The following is a 24,769-nucleotide window of genomic DNA, read 5'->3' as shown; positions in this document are numbered from 1 at the left end:
CAAAATAGAAGTTACCAAGCCAGAGACTTTTATTTCCTCCCCTCTGTTACAGCCTGTAACAGTCCTCCAAAACGGAGGTTCTTTTTTCCAGGTATCAATTGAATTGTCTTTATATCAGAGTTCTCAAACTTTTTGGTCTAAGGACTCGTTTACACTCTCAGAAATTACTGAGGATCCTAAAGAGCTTTTGTTATGTGCTGCCTGTTCCTCAGCGTCTAGATTTCTGCTCCTTTATGTCACGATGTGAGACACTGTACATAGAGTGCTCGTCTCAGAGACTGCTACTTATGACGGTCCTAATTACTATTTTCAGTAATAAGGTAGCTCTTTTCAGGTAAGCGAAAGCAGCACACCGCTCTGGTGGATGCTAGGGCTGATCCTTTCTCCCCGCCCTCTTGCTAGGATGATCTGCGCAGGCGCGCAGGGAGGGCACGGAAGTGCGGGCGGAAGTGGGTTCCAGACCTTTTAGCGGAGCGGCCTGTGGAGTAAACAAGTACCGAGCGGCCGCTTGCAGCTGGTGCCAGAGGGTACAGGCCACCATGAACCGGGTCCAGGATGACTATGACCCCTACGCAGTTGAAGAGCCTAGCGATGAGGAGCCAGCTTTGAGCAGGTGGGTCCCTGTCCCGTCCCGGCCCCGAGGCTTCGGGCCGAGGCCAGGCTTTAGCCTTCTGTATTCGCTGCGCCTACCAGGCCTTTGGGGACCCTCGGGCCAGCAGTTGGGCGCCTTTTGCGCCTCGCTGTTGCCTGTGCGACGCCGAGGGGGGTTCTGGTGAGGTGGGGGGGGGGAAGAGCGACACTCGCGCGGGGAACAGAGATATTCTGGAGTAAGTCTTCAAAAACCTTGGAATCGAATCCTGCCTCTGCAGCTTGCTAACAGTATGACTGAAGGCAAGTTATCCTCCTTTTGCTCATCTATAAAAAGGAACTATAATAGGGGCTCCCGGTTGGCCCAGTCAGTTAAGCCTGGGACTCTTGATTTCCCCTCAGGTCATAATCTCTAGAGTCGTGAGATCCCCCTATGTTGGGCACAGCGCTGGGCGTGCAGCCTGATTAAGAACCCCCCCACCCCCACCCCCGCTGTCTCCAAAATAAATAAACAGAAAAAGGCAATATAATAACTATATCTTAAGTATGTTGTGAGGCTTATGGGACTTACTGTGAACTGACAATCTTGAAGACGAAACTGCCATAAACAGAAATAAGGGACTATTCAGCCTCCCTTTTTGAACGCCTATCTGTGCTTTCTCTGGGCTACGGTTTTCTACAGGCTTGCACTATAGTAGGGGAAATCAGACACGTATCTCGGAAGATAAATATCTTGAAAAGAAGTATGTATCTCAGAAGAGTATTGTAGAAAACAGTGGCCTGAGATAGTCACAAATCAAATTCTGTGGGAATTTCCAGAAAGGAGGGATTAATCCTACCTGGGGGAAGCTTGCAGTTATGTTGGCAAGAGAGTTCCAGGAAAATTTATCCACTTTTTAAAGCTGGCAGCAGATCCTATTAATAAATCTAAAACATTCTGTTCAACTAAGCTTTTTGTGAAACTGACCTTTCTTCAATTATAATGTTTCCTCGTGTTATCCTGGGAGGGGTTGAAGGCTTGGGAGATTAGACTGCTGTGAAGATTTCTCTTGTGGGGAGTAAGGATGGATTCCAAGGTTTCCTGAGAGAAAGAGTGTCAGTTAATGGGTCTGGTCTGTGAAAGGAGGTATATGAATTAGTAGGCCTCAATTAGTCATTCAGTTTGATTGGAATATTGCAGGGTTTCCTGGACTTGAGTTATTTAGCCGTTACTGTCTCTATATTTCCCCGTGTTACTATTCATTTAATACTTTTCCTTAGGTTGGGGTGCATGGGTGGCTCACTTGGCTGAGCGTCCGGCTCTTAATTTCGGCTCAGGTCATGATCTCATGGTTGGTGAGATCAAGCCCTGAGTTGGGCCCTGCCAGTGACAGCATGGAGCCTGCTTGGAATTCTCTCATTCTCTGCCCCTTCCCTACTTTCTCTCTTTCTCAAATAAACAAACATTAGATTTTTTTGAGTTAAATTTCTTTTAAAAAAATATTTATTTATTTTGAGAGAGAGAGAATGAGAGAGAGGGGGAGAGTGGCAGGGAGGCAGAGAGACAGAACAGAACCCAAGCAGGCTCTGAGATGCCAGTGCAGGGCCCGAACTGGGGTTTGATCTTACCAACCATGAGATCATGACCTGTGCTGAAACCAAGTTGGACGCTTAACTGAGACACCCAGGCATCCTAATTGTATATTTAAATGCATGTACTTGTGACAGTAAATTATGCTATAAGAAAAGTTAAACAAAAAATAATACAGAGGGATTCTGTGTCTTCTCCACCCAGTTTCCCTCAATGTTAACATATTTGATAAAACTTTGCTGTAATATCACACCTGGGATATCGACATTAATGGGGTCAAGATATAGAACATTTCCATTACCACAAGGATCCCTCATTGCTCACTTCCTGTCCCCTCTCTCCCATGCACTACTTAACTGCTGGTAACTACCAATCTATTTTCCACTTCTATAATCTTGTCCTTTTCAAGAATATTATGTAAACAGAATCATGCAGTATGTAACCTTTTGGGATTGGTTTTTGTCATTCAGCGTAATACCTGGAGGTTCATCCACATTATTGCAGGTGTCAGTAAGTCATTCCTTTTTTATTGCTGAGTACTATTTCACATTTGTTTTACCTATTCCCGTATTTAAAAATTTTTTAAAATATTTTTTAATTTTAGATAGTGTGAGTGGGGCAGGGGGCAGAGGGAGAGAGAGAGAGAGAGAGAGAGAGAGAGAGAGATAGAGATAGAATCTTAAGCAGACTCCACACTCAGCACAGAGCCCGACACAGGCCTCTATCCCATGACCCTGGGATCATGACCTGAGCTGAAATCAAGAGTCAGTTGCTCAACTGGCTCAACCACCCAGGCACCCCTTAACCATTCCCTTATTGAAGGATGTCTAATTGTTTCTAGTTTTGACTCTTGTGAATAAAGTATCTGTAAACACTCATGTAGAGGTTTTTGTGTGAATGTTAGTTTTCAGTTTTCTGGGATAAATGCCCAGGAGTGTGATTGCTGGATTGTATGGTGGTTGCATGTTTAGTTTTATAAGAAACTGTCAAGCTGTTTTCCATAGAAGCTTTATCATTTTACATTCTCACCAGCAATGGCTTCAAAGTTATTTAGTGGTCTGTCTTGGTACTCCTTAAGATAATCTGCATTTTGCCCTTTGGAAACACTTGAATATAGGGAAAATCAGAGTTTCTCAGTGTCAGTAGAATTGACATCTTGGATCAGATAATTCTCTATTGAGGGGGTTATTCTGTGCATTATAGGATGTTTAGCAGCATCCCTGACCTCTACCCACTAGAAGCCAGTAGCCCCTCCTCCACCCCCTGCCCCAATTTGTGGCAATCAAAAGTGTCTCTAGCTATGCCATATGTTCTCTGGAGAACAAAATGCTCCCCGTTGGAGACCACTGGTGGGTGAGAGGTAACGTTGAAAAGATAAGTTGAAACCAAATGGGAAAGGCTTTTTTGAATGCTGTGCTCAGAAGTTTGGCCATGGATGATTTCTTTGGGAATTGGCTAGTGGTATGATGAGAGTTCTTTAGGAATAACTTTCTGGCAACAGGATTAAGAGTGTACTGAAATGGAAGAGTTTGGAGGCCTGGAGATCCTTAGGATATGGTGGGACAGGCAGAGTTAAGAGAACCCAAATGAATATAGTGGTACTGGAGAAAGGGAGTATGCTGGTCAGGATGAGGAATGTTGTTAGATGGGGAATTCTCTTGAGAGCAGAATCTGGCTAAGGCCTCTATCACTAGCAGACTTGATTGGTGTGAACTGCAGTTTTCTGATTTACCTTCTGCTGGAGGCTCAAAAGCATTGTTGTAGAAGAAGAAAATAGAGAAACAAAAACCAGGGGTAGTCTGCAACTATTCATCAGACCACAAATAATTGAACATTATTTATGAATTGTTGATTATATTAAACATATCTTAGGCATTTCACTCATTTTGATAACATTTCATTCTTTTTGATATCTGGTTTAATTCTGTCATACTGTTATTTATTTAAAAAAATTTTTTTTAAGCTTATTTATTTTGAGAGAGAGAAAGAGCAGAGGAGGGGCAGAGAGAGGGAGAAAGAGAATCTAAAGCAGACTCTGCACGGTGAGTGCAGAGCTGGATGCAGGGCTCAAACTCACAAATTGTGAGATCATGACCTGAGCCGAAATCAAGAGTTGGCTGCTTAATGACTGAACCACCCAGGTGCCCCACTGTCATAGTGTTGGTAATGGGGACAGATGCAAAAGGCCAAGTATATTGGCAATAATTGCTCAGGAGCAATTGTAATATAACTTTCTCTTAATAGTTCTCTGTAGCATTGTGCCTTTTATCTGTTAACATTTTGTGTGGTTATATTAGCTATATATTGGTTATATATACTAAGTTTTATTTAAGTACTTAGAGTTTTAAAAATCTTTAAAAAACAGTAAAATTTTCATTGCTGATGGAAGTATGAATTGATACAAAACTTTTGGAAATAACAGTGTGATAATTCAAGAAGTCAGAAAGATGCTTGTATGTCTAATTCTAGACATTTATCCTAAGGAAATCAACAGAAAATTACATATACTCTACAGAGATATTCATTGTAGCATAACAGCAAAGAGTTAGAAATAAATGTACAGCATCTGTAAGATGAAATGTTATGCAGACATTAAAAATATATTTAGAAATATGCAGAAAGGGTTGATCTTTAAATGAGAATAGCTGTCTGTAATATAATAGATAAAGGCAACCTTGTAAAACTTAAAACTGTTGGGTAAGGAGATGATGGGAGTTATAAGTTATTTTAATTTTTTAGTATTCATGTGCCTTATGATTTAAACGTATACTAGTTCTGAAGATGAAGTGGATGTGCTTTTACATGGAACTCCTGACCAAAAACGAAAACTCATCAGAGAATGTCTTACTGGAGAAAGTGAATCATCTAGTGAAGATGAATTTGAAAAAGAAATGGAAGCTGAATTAAATTCCACCATAAAAACAATGGAGGACAAGTTATCCTCTCTGGAAACAGGTAAACTTTTAGATTTTCATATAGATATATATATACATATTTTTAAACATTTATTCAGTATTGAGAGAGACAGAGTGTGAGTCAGGGAGGGGCAGAGAGAGAGAGTGACACACAGAATCCGAAGCAGACTCTAGGTTCTGAGCTGTCAGCCCAGAGCCTGATGCAGGGCTTGAACTCAAAAACCGTGAGATTGTGACCTGAGTCGAAGTCAGCCATCCAACTGACCGAGCTACCCATGTGCCCCTCATATAGATATTTTTCTAAGCTTTACAAGGCAGGAACCTCATTTGTGCCCTGTTGCATCTCAGCACTTTGAGTATGTGCTCATTAAATATTTACCGAGTGAATGAATAAATGTATTTGGCAACCTGAGCATAGTTTCTTTGATGACTAGTGAAAAATTTTCCTGTGTCGTTGAAATGACACTGTTTAGTATTGTTTACTTGCATGATTTCCTTTTGTAATTTTTTTTTTTAGAGTTTATTTGTGGCATGCCTGGGCGGCGCAGTTGGTTGAGTGTTCCAATTTGATTTTGGTTCAGGTCATGATCTCATGGTTCATGACATCAAGCCCCAGGTTGGGCTCTGCGCTGACAGCTTGGAGCCTGCTTGTGATTCTCCTTTTTCCCTCTCTTTCTCTGCCCCACTCCTACGCATGCGCTCACTCACTCTCTCCTTCTCTCTCTCTCTCTCTCAAAATAAATAAGATCTGAGCCGAAATCAAGAGTCAGATGCTCAACTAACTGAGCCACTCAGAACTCCCTCCTTTATTTTTACCCCAGGATAAAAAAGAAAAAAAGAAAAAGACACACAAGCTTAGAGAGGTATTTTTCGAGTTATATAGCATTGATAGGGGCACATTGAATATGTCACCACAAATTGTGTCATTTTAGTAAGTAGTGAAACATACTTCATTTGGTACTTTGTCTTTATGTAAAGTGTACTTGATCCAAAAACTGATTTGTGCCTTAGCTTTGGTTTCCATAGTATATGCTATGTATTAACTGTTAGGAACTGAAAGCATATATAATAATAAAAGCAAAAGCAGATGTTAATTAAGAGGAAGAATTAGGGACACAAGCATATGACATGAATACAGTATGAGTCATGGCACTAGGCACAAGTGAGGAGAGAAGGAATGTGTTCTTGTGTCATTCCCTCTGCCGCTCTTTAGGGCTCTTATCCTCTTTCCCCTGAAGTCCCTTACAACAAGATGTTTATTCCCTATTCTTCACAGTGTACTGCATGGCTGAAAGTTAGAGAGCTGTATGGTGGCAATCTGGAAATAGGCTATTTTATTGAATTAGATTTGTGGGAAGGGTGAGAGAATAATTTTCTCATGATTTGGAACACTTGATCCATTTCTATAATTAACAATTACAGTTCTCTGTAATTGCACAGGGCACAAACATTCAGTAAGTCATTGATGTGAAAGTATTTTTCCATCCAAATGAGATTGGGAATGAGTTGATACTGCTTTGAGGTGATGGAAGAATATACTGAGTTTTTTTTCTTGTCAGTTATGTATGGTTTAGTCTTTAAACTTCCCTTGCGTAACTAGGGTCTTCTTCAGGAACTGGAAAAGTTGGAACAGCTCTGACAAAGTACTACGATGATATATATTTTGATTCTGATTCTGAGGATGAAGACAAAACAGGTAAGTAGCATGTTTACCAGGTTTAGCCGTTATATTTTATGGAAAAAACATTTACCTAACAATTATTGGATTTTAGGATTTCCCTCTGAGTTTTGTCTTCTAAGAAATGGTAGGCCATTGATGTGAAAACAAAAGCAGGAATGATGAATAAAAACAGATGGGAATGCACATATGAGGCCTTGGGACCGGCAAGGGTACTGCATGGGTGTGCCCAGGGAGAAGGACGGGGTGTCCCGACTCAGGGCTCTTGGCCACACTCTTCCTTAAGGTTCCTTAATGCAGCAATATTTGGTTTCACACCTGCAAATAGTTTCTATATTTTTATAGGACATTTAGAAACTTATAAATATATTTTGCAGAATTTTTTCTGACTTCTTGCTTTTTTTTAATCAGCCTCTGTTTAGAATTGATTTTGTATAAAATCTGAGCAAAGGTAAACATAATAAGGACTACAACTAATTTAATTATATCAGTAGTTACACTGGAATACACAGACAACACATTTATATGGTGAAGAAACAATTTTATGTTTGTATGTATTATTACCTAAGTATTGACCTAAGTACATTTTAAAAGTCTAGTGTATGTGGATTATCATAGTGTTTTTTCATTCATTTTTGAAATATTTTATTTTAAAATTTTTTTTTTTTTTTCAACGGTTTTTTATTTATTTTTGGGACAGAGAGAGACAGAGCATGAACGGGGGAGGGGCAGAGAGAGAGGGAGACACAGAATCGGAAACAGGCTCCAGGCTCCGAGCCATCAGCCCAGAGCCTGACGCGGGGCTCGAACTCACGGACCGCGAGATCGTGACCTGGCTGAAGTCGGACGCTTAACCGACTGCGCCACCCAGGCGCCCCATGAAATATTTTATTTTGATTTCACTACCATTTTATAGATAGGAACTTGTTGAGACTTTATACATCAAAATTTTCTAATCTTGGCTCCCTTTGACCTTTCTGAGACTCTGAATCCTCATTATTTGAATTTGGTTTTTGAGATAACAACAGTTTTTAGTGAAGAAACAATTCTTGCCTCTTCTGTCACCTTCATTTTAATCCCTTGGTTTTTTTTAAGTTTATTTATTTATTTTGACATTCACACAGGGGAGGTGCAGAGGGGGAGGGAGGGATAGAATCCTAGTCTGATCCTGTGCTTGAACCCACGAATAGTAAGACCATGACCTCAGCTGAAATCAAGAGCCGGATGCTTAAGTGACTGAGCTACCCAGGTGTCCTGATGCTTTGTTAATTGGATAAGAACTTTATTTGGAGGAATAGTTAAAAATTTTTTTTTTAGGAAAATATAAGTAGAAAAAAAAGGTAGGTGGGAATTCTACATTCTGTCTTAAAAAGGTGTGTAATTTAGACATACCTAGCCATATCCTTAACATTTTCAAAATTAGCACAGGTGACCAAGAAGAAAAAGAAGAAACGACACAGGATTCCAACAAATGATGAATTACTGTATGATCCTGAGAAAGATAACAGAGATCAGGCCTGGGTTGATGCACAGAGAAGAGGGTAAGAACTTACTTTTAATATTTAGAATCTTCAGAGAAAAATGATTAGAAGGTGATATTTACAACATTCACATTTTCACTGTATGTGTATATGTTCATATGGACATACATTAAAATTTTTGAGAAAAACACTGCTGAATTGTTTACTTTGAAAATTACCAGCAAATTTCATTCAGATGATTTATTTTTGAGAGAGAGAGTGTGTGGGTGCACATGGGGGAGCAGCAGAGGGCAGGGCTCAGAGGATCCGAAGCGGGCTCTGTGGCTGACAGCAGAGAGCCTGATGTGGGGCTCAAGCTCAAAAATTGTGAGATCATGACCTGAGCTGAAGTTGGATGCTTAACCAACTGAGCCACCTTGGCACCCCTAATGAATATATTTGTGTGTGTGTGTGTGTGTGTGTGTGTGTGTGTGTGTGTGTGTGTGTGTATTTTAATGTTTGTTTATTTTTGAAAGATCATCTGAAGCAGGCTCTGCATTGTCAGTGCAAAGCCTGATGTGGGGCTCGAACTCATGAACTGTGAGATCATGACCTGAGCCAAAGTCAGATGTTCAACTGACTGAGCCACCCAAGCGCCCCTGCCCCATGAATATCCCCAGTGTAAAATAAACATTTTAAGTGCTATGAGTATTGAGATAGTTAAGGAAATTATAGTGTAGCTCTTGATTCTGGTAAAAGAATTTGTCAGTGAGGTAAGATGGAATGTATCTTTATTATATAATCTTTAAAAAACAATTTTTTTAAAGTAAACTCTACTCCCAATGTCGGGCTTGAACTCATGACCCAGCCAGGCACCCCTTTTGTTATATAATCTTGAGAAGAAATAACATTTTATTGACTTACTCACATTCCTGCATCAAGCAGTAGTTGCCTTTTGAGGCCACAGAAACCAACTTAAAATAATGAACTCACTACTTTTTAAGTATCACAAGGGCAGTAATCATGCCTGTCTGTTCACTGCTTTATCCCAGGCATCTTGCACTTTGTAAAATGGGCTCTCATTAAGTAGCTATTGAATGAATAAGTTACTTTCTTGGGTTTGGGTTTTGAAATCTGTTAAGCATTGGAGGTATTTAACAACAGTTTTAAAGTATGTACTACATGTTTTCAGTATTTTTCCCCAGAGACATTTAAAGGATTTAGAAAGTAATGCCACATGATTTATTTTCTGTTGTTGAGGTTTTAGGAGTTTACCATAAGTCCCTTTTAAGAATATATACTTTCATACTTTCATAGGTAGATTCGTGCTGTAATTTTGCAGTCAGCGAATATTTATTGGACACTTATGTACTAGACACTGTTTTGTATTCTTGAAATACAGCAAGGAACAAAACAGACCAAAATCCTTAGGCACTTAGAGCTTACATGCTTGTTTTTTAAATGTAGCTTTACTAGGTTTTTCAAATTAATAGACTTTATGCTTTTAGAAGAGTTTTAGATTTACAGAAAAATTGAGCCAATAATAACATGGTTCCCATATACCTTCCCACAACAACACACACACACACAGTTTCACCTGTTAACATGTTACATTAATATGGTACATTTGTCACAATTAATGAACTGGTATTTATACATTATTATAAACTAAGGTCCATAGTTTATTCACATTTCCTTAGTTTTTACCTTCTGTCCATTTTCTGTTCCAAGAGCCCATCCAGGATGCTATGTTACTTTTTTAGTATATGTGCTGCCAAAGCGAGCGTGCCATGTTACTTTTAATTGTCATGACCCTTTAGGCTCTTCTTGGCTCTGACAGTTTTCAGACTTTTTCTTGGTTTTGATGACCTTAACATTTTTCAGGAATACTGAACAGATACATTGTAGGAGGCCATTCTATTGGAATTTGTTTGATGTTTTTCTCATGATTAGACTGGGATTATGAATTTGGGGGAGGAAGACCACAGAGATAAAGTGCAATTTTCATCATTTTGTGATCAGTTGTTAATAGTGACCTAATATTGACCTTGATTGCCATGGTATGGAAGTGTTTGTCAGGTTTCTCAACTGTAAAGTTACCCTCTGCCCCTCCTTTCCATATTGTACTCTTTGGAAGGAAGTCACTATGTGCAGCCCAAACTTGTGGAGTGGGGAGATATGCTCCGCTTCCTTAAGGGGAGAGTATCTTCATTAATTATTCTTCTTTATGGGAGATTTGTCCGTTCCTTCCTTCCTTCCTTCCTTCCTTCCTTCCTTCCTTCCTTCCTTCCTTCCTTCCTTTGTTCCTTCATTGTTTCTTCAATTTGTTCAGTCATTTATGTCAGTATGGACTCATGGGTATTTACTTATACTTCAGGTTATAATCCAATACTACATTATTTTGTTGTTCTCATTGTTTCAGCTTTGTCCACTGGGAACTCTTTTCAGTTGACTTCTGTGCCCCCTTGACATACCTACCTCGTTGTTTTTGAGCACTTCCTTACTTTCTGGTACTACAGGATGCTCCAGGTTCATCTTGTATGCCTCATTCCTAGAATCAGTTATTTTTCAGAGGAGTACTAGTTTCTTTTATTGGAGAGTGGCATTAGAAATCATGCCACTGGGGGTGTCTGGCTGGCTCAATCCATAGAGCATGTGGCTCTTAATCTTGGAATTGTGAGTTTGAGCCCCTTAAAAGGAGGGAGTGGGGCCTCCTTAAAATAAAAAAGAAAAAGAAATCAAGATCTGGCTTTAATGTGCACCCCTTGCCCCCCTTTCTTTTTCTGTTCTAGCTACCATGGTTTTGGAATACAGAGGCCACATCAACAACAACAGCCTGTTCCAAATAGTGATGCTGTCCTGAACTGCCCTGCCTGCATGACCACACTATGCCTTGATTGCCAAAGGTAATGGATAAAGGGTAACAACACACACACACACACACGTACATACACATGCACACAATGAAAACAACTTGGTGATCTTTTGTTTAAATCAGAAATAGACTTTTGAGGTATATACTTAGGAATTCTAATAAAGTTCTGTCCTCTTATATCCTTGCTGCTATATGACTAATCTTTATGCAAATACTTTTGGTTATATGTAGTTTTATTATAAGTAGTTTTTTAATAAAACACTTAACCATTACTGACACAGATTCAGTGAAACTGCATGTATGTTGTGGAATGACATAATCTCTCAAATACACATTTTTAAAAATGTTTTATTTATTTTAGAGAGAGAGAGAGAGAGAGAACAAGAACGAGTGGGGGAGGAGCAGACAGAGAGGGGGACAGAGGATCCAAAGCGGGCTGTGCACTGAGAGCAGTGAGCCCGATGCAGGGCTCCAACTGACAAACTGTGAGATCATGACCTGAGCCAAAGGTGGATGCTCAACCTACTGAGCCACCCAGGCACCCCTCAAATACACTCTTTTTAAAAAAATTGTGATAAAATACATATAAGATGTCCTATTTTAACCATCAAAATTTTTTTATTAAAGAGTCCATCATTTGTATATTTAGTTTATTGTCAACTAGATCATTTAAAAATTTAATACCTTTTGCGTGTGTATATATTGAGAACTTTTAAGATCTCTCTTAGCAACTTTCAAGGATGTAGTACAATGTTGGTAACTATTTAAACAATATTATATCCCCAGACCTTCTCCATCTTATAACTGGAAGTTTGTACCATTTGACTGTCTTCACCCATCCACCCTTCCCCCACCAACCACAAATCTACACTCTGTGTTTAGGAGTTCAGGTTTTTTGTTGTTGTTGTTTTTTTTTTTTTGGATTCCACATATAAGTGAAATCATTCAGGATTTTTCTGTCTCTGTCTAACATATTTAGTATAATGCTCTCACGGTTCATCCATGTTTTCGCAAATGGCAGGATCCTCCTCCTCCTCCTCCTCCTCCTCCTCCTCCTCCTCCTCCTCCTCCTCCATTGTATCTATACACCATGTTTTCTTTATCCATTCACCTATGCATGGACACTTAGTTTGTTTCATGTTTTGGCTGTTAAGAATTCTGTTGCAGTAGGTTTTGGAGAGAAGACCATAGAGCTAAAGTGTTGTTTTCATTACATTATATCAAGGGTGCAGACTATCAACCAAAAATCAACAGATTTATGACTGGTAATGTTGACCTTTATCACCTGGCTGAGGTAGGGGTACATATACCTCTTTGAGATAGTGATGTCATTTCCTTCAGATATATACCCAGAAGTGGGATTGCTGGATCATACGGTAGTTATATTTTTAGTATTTTGAAGAGTCTCCATATTGTTTTCATAGTGGCTGTACCAATTTAAATTCCCACCAATAGTGCACAAGGTTTCACTTTTGTTATCCCTTGTCTTTTTGATAATAGCCATTCTAACAGGTATAAAGTGACATCTCTCTGTAGTTTTGATTTGCATTTCCCTGATGATTAAGGATGGTGAACACCTTTTCATGTACCTATTAGCCATTTGTATATCTTTTTTTGGAAAAATATTCAGGTCCTTTGCCCATTTTTTTTTTTTTTTTTTTTAATTTTTTTTTAACATTTATTTATTTTTGAGACAGAGAGAGACAGAGCATGAACAGGGGAGGGGCAGAGAGAGAGAGAGGGAGACACAGAATCAGAAGCAGGCTCCAGGCTCCAAGCCATCAGCCCAGAGCCCGATGCGGGGCTCGAACTCACGGACCGTGAGATCGTGACCTGAGCTGAAGTCGGACGCTTAACCGACTGAGCCACCCAGGTGCCCCTCCTTTGCCCATTTTCTAATTGGATTGTTTATTTTCTGCTAATGAGTTGTAGGAGTTCCTTGAATGTTAACCTGTTAACCCCTTATCAGATACATGATTTGCAAATATTTTCTCCCATTCCATAGATTGCCTTTTCCTTTTGTTGATTGTTTCTTTGCTGTGCTGAAGCTTTTTAGTTTGATATAGTCCCACTTACATTATTTAATTTTTTTTAACTTAAAAAAAAAAAGTTTATTTATTTCGATACTATGAGTGGGGGAAGGGCAGAGAGAGGGGGAGAAACAATCCCAAGCAGGCTCCACCTCCAGCACAGAGCCTGATGTGTGGCTCCATTTCACAACCATGAGATTGTGACCTGAGCTGAAATTAAAAGTTGGATGCTTAACTGATTGAGCCACCTAAGCTCCCGCAACTTGTTTATTTTTGCTTTTGTTGCTTGTGCTTATCCAAAAAGTTATTGCTAAGACTCATGTTGAGCTTTTTCCCTATGTTTGAGTAGTTTTACAACTTCATGTCTTAAATTTAAGTCTTTAATCTATTTCGAATTAATTTTTGTGAGTGGAGTAAGACAGTAGTCCAGTTTCATTATTTTGCAAATGACTGTCCAATTTTTCCAAAACCATTCATTGAAGATATTATCTTCCCAGCATTGAATATTTTTGGCTCCCTTGTCAAATATTAGTTGACCGTGTATGCGTGAGTTTACTTCTGGGTTCTCTGTTCTGTGAGTCTGTGAGTCTGTTTTTATGCTAGTCCCATATTATTTTGATTATCATAGCTTTGTTGTTTTTGTTTTTTTAAAAATTTTTAAATGTTTATTCATTTAAATGAATACAGAGAGTGTGGGCAGAGGAGAGAGAGGGAGACACAGAATCCAAAGCAGGCTCCAGGCTCCAGGCTCCGAGCTGTCAGCACAGAACCCGACGCACGGCTTGAACTCATGAATTGTGAGATCATGACCTGAGCTGAAGTCAGAGGCTTAACCGCTTAACTGACTGAGCCACCCAGACACCCCTGATGATCAAAGCTTTGTAGTACAGTTTAAAATGAGGAAGTGTGATACTTACAGCTTTGTTGTTCTTTCTCAAGGTTGCTTTGGCTATTTGGAGTTTTTTGTGATTCCACACAAATTTGAGGTTTTTTTCTATATAAGATTTTTTTCTATTTCTATTGACTCTAGAAAGCTTTGGGTAGTATGGACATTTTAACAATAGTAATTCTTTTTTTTTTTTTAACATTTCTGTATTTTTGAGAGACAGGGAGAGACAGAATGCAAGTGGGGGAGGGGCAGAGAGAGAGGGAGACATAGAATCTGAAGTAGTTTCCAAGCTCTGAGCTGACAGCACAGAGCCCAACATGGGGCTTGCCCTCACGGACTGCGAGATCATGACCTGAGCCAAAGTCAGATGCTCAAATTACTGAGCCACCCAGGTGACCCAGTAATTCTTTAAAAAATTAAAAAAAATTTTTTTTTAATGTTTATTTATTTTTGAGAGAGAGAGAAAGAGAGAACACCACTGGGGAAGTAGGGGAGGGGCAGAGAGTGGGGTGGGGGACTGAGAGTCCAAAGCAAGCTCTCTTGCACTGACAGCAGAGAGCCTGATGTGGGGCTCAGACTCATGAACTGTGAGATCATGACCTGAGCTGAAGTCTGACACTTAAACCACTGAGCACCCAGGTGCCCCAACAATAGTAATTCTTTTGATGCGTGCACATGGGTTATCTTTCCATTTACGTGTATTTTCTTCGTTTTCTTTCATGAATGTCTTAACAGTTTTCTGTGTATAAATCTCTCACCTCCTTGGTTAAATTTATTCCCAAGTGTTTTATTATTTTGGATGCCATAACGAATGGGATTGTTTTCTTAATTTCTTTTTCAGATAGTTTACTTTTAATGTATAGAGAGCAGATTTTTGTAATTTTTATTTTTAATCTTTTTTTAAACATTTATTTATTTTTGAGAGAGACAGAGCATGAGCAGGGGATGGGCAGAGACTGAGGGAGACAGAATCCGAAGCGGACTCCAGGCTCTGAGCTGTCAGCACAGAGCCTGACATGGGGCTTGAACTCACAGACTGTGATATCTTGACCTGAGCTGAAGGGGGATGCTTAACTGACTGAGCCACCTGGGCCCCCCCTTTTTAAAAAAATTTTTTTAAAGTTTTGAGAGCAGCTGTGGGGGAGGGGCAGAGAGAGAGGGAGACAGAGAATCCCAAGCAGGCGTTGTGCTGTCAGTGCAAAGCCCGATGCAGGGCTCTATCTCCTGAACCCATGAGATCATGACCTGAGCCAGAATCAAGATTCAGACGCTTAGCCACCCTGGCGCCCCTGTAATTGGTTTTGTCTCCTGAAACTTCATTGAATTTTATATTTATTTTAACAATATTTTAATATTTTTTTTGGTGGAGTCTTTAAAATTTTATGCGTATAAGATTATATCATCTACAAACTGAGACAGTTTTACTTCTTCCCTATTTGGATTCCTTTTATTTCATTTTTTTTGCCTGATTGCTCTGGCTAGGACTTGTAGTACTATGTCGACTAGGACTGGTGAGAGTGGGTACTCTTGTACCCCATTTTAACCATTTTAAGTGTACAATTCAGTGACATGAACTACATTCACAATATTGTGCAGCTATCACCACAGTCCATTTTAGAAACTTTTTTGTCATTGCAAACAGAAACCTTGTACCCATTAGACAAAATTCCCCATTCTCTACCCCTTCCTACCCCAGCCTGTGGTAACCTCTATTCTGTTTTCCTTTCTGGATTGTTCATCGCTCATGTATAGAAATGAACAGATTTTTGTGTGTTGATTTTGTACCCTGAAACTTTGCTGAAGTAGTTTATTAGCTCTAATAGTTTTTTTGTGTAATGCTCAGAATTTTCTACATACAAGATCATGTCATCTGTGAATTATTTGTTTCCAGCGTGGATGCCTTTTATTTCTTTTTCTTAGCTAATTGCTCTGATTAGAACTTCAAGTACTATGTTGGATAGAAATGGTGAAAGCAGATATTTTTAGTCTTGTTCTTGATCTTAGAGGAAAAATTTTCATTTTTGAATATGATGTTAGCTGTGGAATTTTCATATATGACCTTTATTGTATTGAAGTTCCTTCTATTTTTAGTTTATTGGGTATTTTTACCATGAATTGGTGTTGAGTTTCGTCAAATTCTTTATTTTTATTTCTCATTTTTTAAATGTTTATTATCTATTTTTGAGAGAGGAGGAAGAGAATGAGCAGGGGAGGGACAGAGAGAGAGGGAGACATAGCATCTGAGCTGTCAGCACAGAGCCTGACATGGGGCTCAAACCCATGAACCTCAGGATCGTGCCTTGAGCTGAAGTTGGACGCTTAACTGACTGAGCCATCCAGGCGCCCCTAGAAGCTCTTTAAGCTTTTAAAACTGTAGCTTTTACTAAAATGGTGACAAGAATGGCATCAGTTGTCATGAGAGGAGGGCAGTCTCAGGCCACAATGTGAAAAGACAGTCAAAACATTAGCTCTCAAGTTTCCAATAACTTTTCTTGTCTTTCTAAGTTTGAAGAGCAAATGAAATTATTTTTGGAGATAAAAGTTACTTTTAAAGCAATAGAAGAGAGGATATATTCATTCTTTATTATCTATTAACACATTTTTTCCTACTCTTTTTTTTTTTTTTAATGTTTATTTTCAGGAAGAGAGAGAGTATGAGTGAGGGAGGGGCAAAGAGAGGGGGAGAGAGAGAATCCCAAGCAGGTTCCGTGCTTTCAGTGCAGAGTCCGATGTGGGGCTTACTCCCACGAACTGTGAGGTCATGACCTGAGCTGAAGTCAAGAGTCAGATGCTTAACTGACTGAGCCACCCAGGCGCCCCAGTTTTTTCCTATTCTTAAATAACCCTTAACATTTCTTTAAATTTCCCATTTTGTTCTGTTTGTACTTTGGTTGTATTTCAGTAAGTTTTTGGTCTTCTCAAAGTTTAACTAATTGGAGATGCAAGAATATACACTGGGGGAAAAGATAGTCTCTTCAATAAATGGTGCTAGGAAAACTGGATAGCTACATGCGAGAATGAAACTGAACCACTTTCTTACATCATACACAAAAATCAACTCAGAATGGATGAAGGACCTAAATGTGAGACCTGAAAGCTTAAAACGGCTAGAAGAAAACATAGGCAGTAGTGTGACATCGGCTATAACAACATTTTTCTAGATGGTCTTCTAAGGCAAGGAAGATAAAAGCAAGAGTAAACTACACCAAAATAAAAATCTTTTGTGCAGTGAAGGAATCCATCAACAAAATAAACCCACTGAATGGGAGAGGATATTTGCAAACGATCCATTTGATAAGGGATTAATATCCAAAATATATAAAGAACTAATACAACTTAATACCAAAAAAACCAATAATCCAATTAAAAAATGGGCAGAGTATCTGACTAGACATTTTTCCAAAGTAGACCTATAGATGTCAAACAGACACATGAAAAGATGCTCGACATCATTAATCATCATGGAAATGCAAATCAGAACCACAATGAGGTATTCATACACTTGTCAGAATGGCTAGAATCAAAAAGACAAGATATAACAAGTGTTCGTGAGGATGTGGAGAAAAAGAACTCTTGTGCACTGTTGGTGGGAATGTAATTGGTGCAGCTGCTGTGGAAAACAGTATAGAGATTCCTCAAAAAATTAAAAATAGCAATAACTTATGATCCACTAATTCCACTTCTTGGTTTTTATCCAAAGAAAATGAAAACTAATTTGAAAAGGTACATGTACTCTTGTGTGTATTGTAGTATTATTTATATTAGCCAAGATATGAAACAACCCAAGTGTCCCTTGATTGATAGATAAAGACAATATGGTAATATACACAGTGGAATATTCAGCCATAAGAAGAATGAGATCTTGCCATTTGTAACAACATGGATGGATCTAAAGGGTATTATGCTAAGAGAAATAAGTCAAAGAAAGACAGATACTGTATGATTTCACCTATATGTAAAATCTAAAAAACAATAAATGAATTAACAGACAAAAAGCAGAAACTGACCCATAATTACAGAGAACAAACTGATGGTTGCCAGAGGAGAGGGTGGTGGGGGATGGCCAAAATGAGTGAAGGGGAGTGGGAGATACAGGCTTCCAGGTACGGAGAGAGTAAGTCATGGGGATAAAAAGGTACAGCATAGGGAATAAAAATGATATTGTAATAGCATTGTATGGTGACATGGTAGCTACACTCATGGTGAGCATACATAGGGTGTAAACCTGTTGAATCACTGTGTAGTACATCTGAAACTAATATACACTGTATCAACTATACTTGAGTTAAAAACTTTTTTTTTTAATCTAAATAGATAACCTATTAAAATAGGACATAAATCGCAATTCTCCGTTTGTTTTTCCTCTTAGGCATGAATCATACAAAACTCAGTATAGAGCAATGTTTGTGATGAATTGTTCTGTCAACAAAGAGGAGGTTCTAAGATACAAAACCCCAGAGAACAGGAAGAAAAGGCGAGGCCATAAGAAGATGAGGTCTAATCGTGAAGATGCTCCAGAGCAGGTAGAGGCAGAAGTGGAAGAAATCTATCACCCCGTCATGTGCACCGAATGTTCCACTGAAGTGGCAGTCTATGACAAGGATGAAGTCTTTCATTTTTTCAACGTTTTAGCGAGTCATTCTTAAATAGCTAAGTTGGCATTTAATTGCCCAATACAATATACAACGCAAATATGGACACTTACTTTCCCTGCTAATTCCTCTCCATTGACATTCTGAGCGGTTATTTGAGGAAGCAGTGTTTGTCTTTTTGAAAGAGAATGATTGTCAACCTGCATCCTTCCACCTCCTTTAAAAAAAATTTTCCCCCAGTTTTGATGGGACTAATTATTCATTTCCTTTTTGATGGGCATTTGGAAACCATGGGGACTTTTTTTACATATTAAAACTCTTTAGAATTAAAATGCTCTGGAGTTATAAGTAATGTTTCAGAGTGTTATTTTTTATTTTGGATGTACCCTTGGTGTGATTAAACTAGACACTATTCCCCCCACCCCCACTTCTGTCTGTATTGTTTTTGCTAAAAAGTATATTTACCTTCTATCATAGTATGAAGTGACATTATTTAGCAACTGTTACATGGGGTAATATTGCCAGGTGCTTTCAGTAATTAATATAGGTCTTTTCCTAAAAGGATTGTATAGTTAACAGTAATCTAACCTTAGTGAATTAACATAGTAAGTAGAAATTTATGGTGATGGGTCGCCTGGGTGGCTCAGTCAGTTAAGCATCTGACTTCGGCTCTGGTCATGATTTCATCGTTCCTGAGTTCGAGCTCTGTGCTGACAGCTCAGAGCCTGGAGTCTGTTTCAGATTCCGTGTCTCCCTCTCTGTTTCTGCTCCTCCCCCACTCGTGCTCTGTCTCTCTCTCTCTGTCTCGAAAATAAATAAACATTTAAAAAAAATAAAAAAAAATTATGATGAGGAAGAGCAAGCTCACCCTCCACCCTTGGACTTAAAAATACAGTTGTTGCCTCTTATGCCCACTATTTGTTCTGGAATTTCTGTGGCCAGCAGCCAAGATACTGTTTTTTCTTTTTTGCTATTAATATAAAAATCATTAGTGACAGGTTGGAGGAAATTGCATTGTAGGCATCTGTGCTTTTGAAAAGAACGATTGGACTTGTTCCAAAAACATTAGGAAACTCAGGATCCTCCTGTTATTCTAGTAGAGATATGGTAGAGTGGAATGAAGTCAGAAAATAGGTATTTAAAAAAATTTTTTTAAAAATAATCTCTGCCCTAGTGGGGCTTGAACCCACTACCCCAAGATCAAAAGTCTCATGCTCTACTGATTGTGAGCCAGCCAGGGGCCCCAGGAAATACATTGTATGTATGTATGTATGTATGTATGTATGTATGTAAAAGATTTTATTTTTAAGTAATCTCCACACCCAACATGGAGCTTGAACTCACAACCCCCAGATCAGGGATTACTTACTGTACTGACTGAGTCAGCCAGGTACTTTAGGAAATACATTTTAATTCAGGCTATCACACTAATCTTGGGCAAGTATTTTCCTCTGAGTTCCAGTTTTCTCATCTGTAAGATGAAAAGATTGCATTAGAGCAGTGATTCCCCACAGAGGTCAGGGCTCAGCAGAGCTTGAGGGGGACCTCTACATATTCCCTCAGAATGATACATCTCCAGAAGGGAGAACATGTCCTTCCCACTGCCTTGCCTTCTGTGCTTTCTAAGGAGCACAGGAGAACTGGGACCAGTGACCGTATGATGTTCATATGAATTGGGTGGAGGCAGAAAAATGATAAAGAATTTGTTCCTAGGGATTTCCAATGTCTAAATAGCATATTTTATAATTTTTATAATATGCCAATGTCTATCTGGCTGGATATCTGATTGGAGATATATATATATATATATATATATATATATATATATATATATATATGATGTATACATACTTTTAAATGTTTAAGCATATTGTCAGATGATCTGTTACAGAATAATACTACTAGTCTAATTTAACCTTGTTTTTGCCATATTATAGCTTTGCAAGATCTTTTTCCTACTTGCTGTCATTGCAGACCCTGCTTTCTTCCCACATCCCACAACTACTGTTCCATTGTACCTTCATCTCCACTGCAAGGTTCTCAGTGGTCTTATACTTATAAAGATCACCTGGGGCAGATATTTAAAAGGTGCTACCCAGAATGCGACTCAGTGACAAAAAATGAGGCAGGAAATCACAATATATAAAGATGCAGTTTTTGGCAACAACAAAGGGGAGAGACAGAACTGTGTAAAGCAGACTTTTGTGTATTATTGAAGCTAAGTTTGAGCTAGTTTGTTAGAAATTTAAGATGGCAATTGTAATGCCCAGGGTAACCATGAATATGTTGCAACAAGAATACTTAAAGTGATCTAAGAATAGAGTATAATATATTTGAATATTATGTTATAAAATTATAAAACTGTACAGCTATTCTCTATGTCTCTTTATTTAAAAAAGATACCTTGAAGTATCACTTAAGGAAATTGGTGGTGAGCACTGTTCTGGCTTGAAGCAGAGAGGGCTGTGACAATTTTTGTGCTTCAGTTTTTAATGTGTAGCTTTTAAATTTTATTTTAATGCTTTATTTATTTTTGTGAGAGAGAGCACAAGTGAGGGAGGTGCAGAGAGAGAGGGAGACAGAGAATCTGAAGTGGGCTCTGTGCTGACAGCAGTGAGCCCAACACAGGGTTTGATCCCACCAACTGCGAGATCATGACCTGAGCCGAAGTTGGTTGCTTAACTGACTGAACCACCCAGGTACTCTTAACGCACAGCTTTGAGTATACTCTCTGTTCTTTTGTTTTCTTAGGATGGTATCTACCGTGTGATTGCATTCAGATTATTCAACATGTGTTTCAGCATAGCCTTTTCACATTTTGTAATTGTAAATGTTTTTCTCTTATCTCTGTTAAAGAGCTACATGTGAGCCTTTAGGTGTGCCTGGGTGGCTCAGTCAGTTGAACATCTGAATTCGGCACAGGTCATGATCTCCTAGTTCCTGGGTTTGAGCCCCACATTGGGGTTTGTGAGCTAATAGCGCAGAGCCTGCTTTGGATTCTCTGGCTCTCTCTGTCCCTACCCTGCTTGGGCTCTCTCTCAAAAATAAATAAACATTACAAAAAAAATTAACTAGACATGAGCCTTTAAAGAACCACTTGTAGCCTTAATCTGCCCCAATTCCCTTATCTATCTATCTATCTATCTAATGTTTATTTATTTTTGAGGGAGAGAGCACAAGTAGGGGAGGGGCAGAGAGAGAGAGAGGGAGACACAGAATCCGAAGCAGGCTCCAAGCTGTCAGCACAGAGACCGATGCAGGGTTCCAACCCACGAAGTGTGAGATCACGACCTCAGCTGACATCAGAGGCTTAACCCATTGAGCCCCACCGATTCCCTTTTTGAAAAATTTTTTAAATGTGTATTCATTTTTGAGAGAGACAGCGGTAATGGGGCAGGGGCAGAGAGAGAGGGAAACAGAATCTGAAGCAGGCTCCAGGCTCTGAGCTGTCAGCACAGAGCTGGACCTGGGACTTGAACCTGTGAACGAGGAGATCATGACCTGAGCCGAAGTCGGCACTTAACCAACTGAGCCACCCAGGCACTCGCCCCCCAAACCCAATTCCCTTTTTAAATGAAGCATAAATTAATATTTAAATGAGGCATAAATAAATATATGGGCCTGGAGCTCTGGTTTGGGGATCCCACTGAAACTAATTGTTCTTTTTCCTGATCAGCTTAGCTCACTGTATTAGGGTTTTTTGTTTTGTTTTGTTTTGTTTTGTTTTTTAATGTTTATTTACTTTGAAGGTGGGGAGGGGCAGAGAGAGAGGGAGGGAGAATCCCAAGGTGTCCCTGTGCTGACAGCACAGAACCCCACACGGGGTTCGAACTCATGAACCATGAGACCATGCCCCGAGGCAAATGAAATCAGGAGTCAGACTCTTAACGAACTGAGCCACCCAGGTGCCCCTCACTGTATTAATTTTTATTGTTGTGTAACAAATGACCACAAGCTTAGTGGCATAAAATGGCATATATATCACCCCATAATATTTGTGAGTCAGGAATGTAAGTTCAGTTCAGTGTCCATTACTCAGTCTCAGAAGGTTGTAATCAAATTGTTGGCCAGGTTGCATTCTTGTCTGGAGACTTGACTGGGGAACATTCTACCTCAAATCTCCCTTAAGTTACTGGCAGAATTCACCTCATCTTACAGGACTGAGGTTGCTGTTTTCTTGCTGGTTACAAGCTAGGAGTTGTTCTTACCTCCCAGAAGCTACCTACTTCTAAATGTGTCTTCATGCTTCTCTATGTGGAAATACACAGAACATTAAATCTGTTGCTTGTTAAATCTGTCACTTATGTTTCAAAGGGTCAAGGATGTGTCTGTGTTTGGTCTGTTTCCATGGACATCCATGCAGACTGTTTGTGCTTGCTTCTTAGCTCCTCAACCTCCTAATCCTTAGAAACTTTGCCCTCTCAACCCCCAGCCCTCTTTGCAGGAATACCACCTCAGGCTTAGTTCAGAAAGCCTGAAGGAGACAGGCAGGGAGTGGAGGGAGAAGAGGGAGACCATACCCTGTGTTATATCTGGTAGTAAGATGCATTCATAACCAATGTTGAATATTTTTCTTGTAAAACCTTTTGAATGGATTATTTATTTTTTTAAATTATTGGACTATATTGACTCATGATTTGATATGAGTTTTAAAAATTATTGTACATACATGGGAATTCTTTATTTTTTAAATTTGAGAGATAGAGCGTGTGCACAAGTGGGGGAAGGGCAGAGAAAGAGGGAGAGAGAGAGAATCCCAAGCAGGCTCCACACTGCCAGCACAGAGCCCAATGTGGGACTCGAACTCATGAAGCATGAGATCATGACCTAAGCTGAAGTCAGATGCTTAACTGACTAAGCCACCCAGATGCCCCGGATGCTTAACCGACTGAACTACGCAGGTGCCCCTACATGGGAATTCCTAAGAAATGCAAAAATCTAATGTATGAGTTACTTTAAAACATATTGAAATCTGTATGTTTTGGATTTAAAAATTAATGGCGTGCCTGGGTGGCTCGGTTGAGCATCTGGCTCTTGATTTCTGCTCAGGTCTTGATCTCATGGTTTGTGGGATGGAGCCTCACATCGGGCTCTCTGCTGACAGCACGGAGCCTGCTTAGGATTCTCTCTCTGCCTCTCTTTCTCAAAAATAAACTTTAAAAAGATTAATGAAGTTTATATGTGAATTTAACTACACATCTTAATTTCATAGCTTTATTTTATTTAGAATCAGTACCTGCCCTTTCCCTGCCTGGACTCAGACATTTTCCTGTGCATTTTCTTTTCTGGAAAAGCTTGTATGTAGGCTTTGGGTGCTGTGCCTGCAGTGCCAAGGACATAAACTGGTTTTGTTTGGCTCTTCCTGTGGATCATTAAGGGGATTCAAGTTTGGCAGCAGTTTACAAACATTCCATTCTGAGAAAATTAAGCAATTTCAATAATTGTTAATAGGATGACAGATTTTACTGTCACTTAATAGGTGTTAGTTAATGAGACTTAGGGAAGCACAGGAAAATTTTTCTTCATATGAAAGCAACTCTAGGCAGAGAATACTTTTCATTTAGATCAGTGTATTAATTGGTTAGGACTGCCATAACAAAATTGGTAATGAAGAAGTAAGACTCTCACTATATGCAGATGACATGATACTATATATAGAAAACCCTAAAGATGCCACCAGAAAACTACTAGAACTGATAAGTGCATTGAGTAAAGTCACAGGATACAAAATCAGTATACAGAAATCTGTTTTACTCCTTTAATGTAAAAATGAAGCAGTAGAAAGTGAAACTAAGAAAACAATCCCATTTACAATTGTGCCAAAAACAATAAAATATCTGGAATAAACTTAACCAAAGAAGTGAAAGACCTGTACTCTAAAAATTATAAAACTCTGATGAAAGAAATTCAAGATAAAGAAATGGAAAGACATTCTGTGCTCATGGGTTAGAAGAACAGGTATTGTTAAAATGTCTATACTACCCAAAACAATGTACATATTTAATGCAATGCCTATCAAAATAGCAAGAGCATTTTTCACAGAACTAGAATAATTGATCCTAAAATTTCTTTGGAACCACAAAAGACCTTGAACAGCCAAAGCAATCTCAAAAAAGAAAAAATTTAAAAAAGAAAAACAAAACTGGAGGCGTCGCAATTCCAGATTTCAAGT

At 39.0% G+C, this 24,769-nt stretch overlaps 1 protein-coding gene across 3 annotated transcripts; it reads left to right on the top strand.

The window, feature by feature from the left end:
- Window positions 1–426: 426 nt before the first annotated feature.
- Window positions 427–18,945, top strand: LOC102951936 (E2F associated phosphoprotein). 3 transcript variants are annotated; one of them, XM_042989550.1, is made up of 6 exons: window positions 435–613; window positions 4,932–5,113; window positions 6,686–6,769; window positions 8,175–8,292; window positions 11,004–11,117; window positions 18,375–18,945. In XM_042989550.1, the coding sequence occupies exons 1-6, from the start codon at window positions 540–542 to the stop codon at window positions 18,649–18,651; spliced, it is 849 nt and encodes a 282-aa protein (XP_042845484.1). In that variant the 5' UTR covers window positions 435–539; the 3' UTR covers window positions 18,652–18,945. The 3 variants fall into 3 exon arrangements, with proteins under 3 accessions (XP_015400192.1, XP_042845484.1, XP_007098150.1); XM_007098088.3 differs by having other exon boundaries at window positions 436–613; window positions 6,674–6,769; XM_015544706.2 differs by lacking the exons at window positions 8,175–8,292; window positions 18,375–18,945 and having other exon boundaries at window positions 427–613; window positions 6,674–6,769; window positions 11,004–11,074.
- The last annotated feature ends 5,824 nt before the right edge of the window (window positions 18,946–24,769 follow it).

This window comes from Panthera tigris, chromosome B3 (genome assembly GCF_018350195.1).
Source record: "Panthera tigris isolate Pti1 chromosome B3, P.tigris_Pti1_mat1.1, whole genome shotgun sequence".
Classification (NCBI taxonomy): Eukaryota; Metazoa; Chordata; class Mammalia; order Carnivora; family Felidae; genus Panthera; species Panthera tigris.
The sequence above is the reverse complement of the archived record's forward strand: the minus strand, read 5'-3'. Positions and strand labels throughout refer to the sequence as shown.

Coding starts and splice junctions, on each gene's coding strand:
- LOC102951936 (XM_007098088.3), top strand. CDS start 540: ATGAACCGGGTCCAGGATGACTATGACCCCTACGCAGTTGAAGAGCCT. Junction 5,114..6,673: donor GTTATCCTCTCTGGAAACAG/GTAAACTTTTAG, acceptor TTGCGTAACTAG/GGTCTTCTTCAGGAACTGGA. Junction 11,118..18,374: donor CTATGCCTTGATTGCCAAAG/GTAATGGATAAA, acceptor TTTTCCTCTTAG/GCATGAATCATACAAAACTC.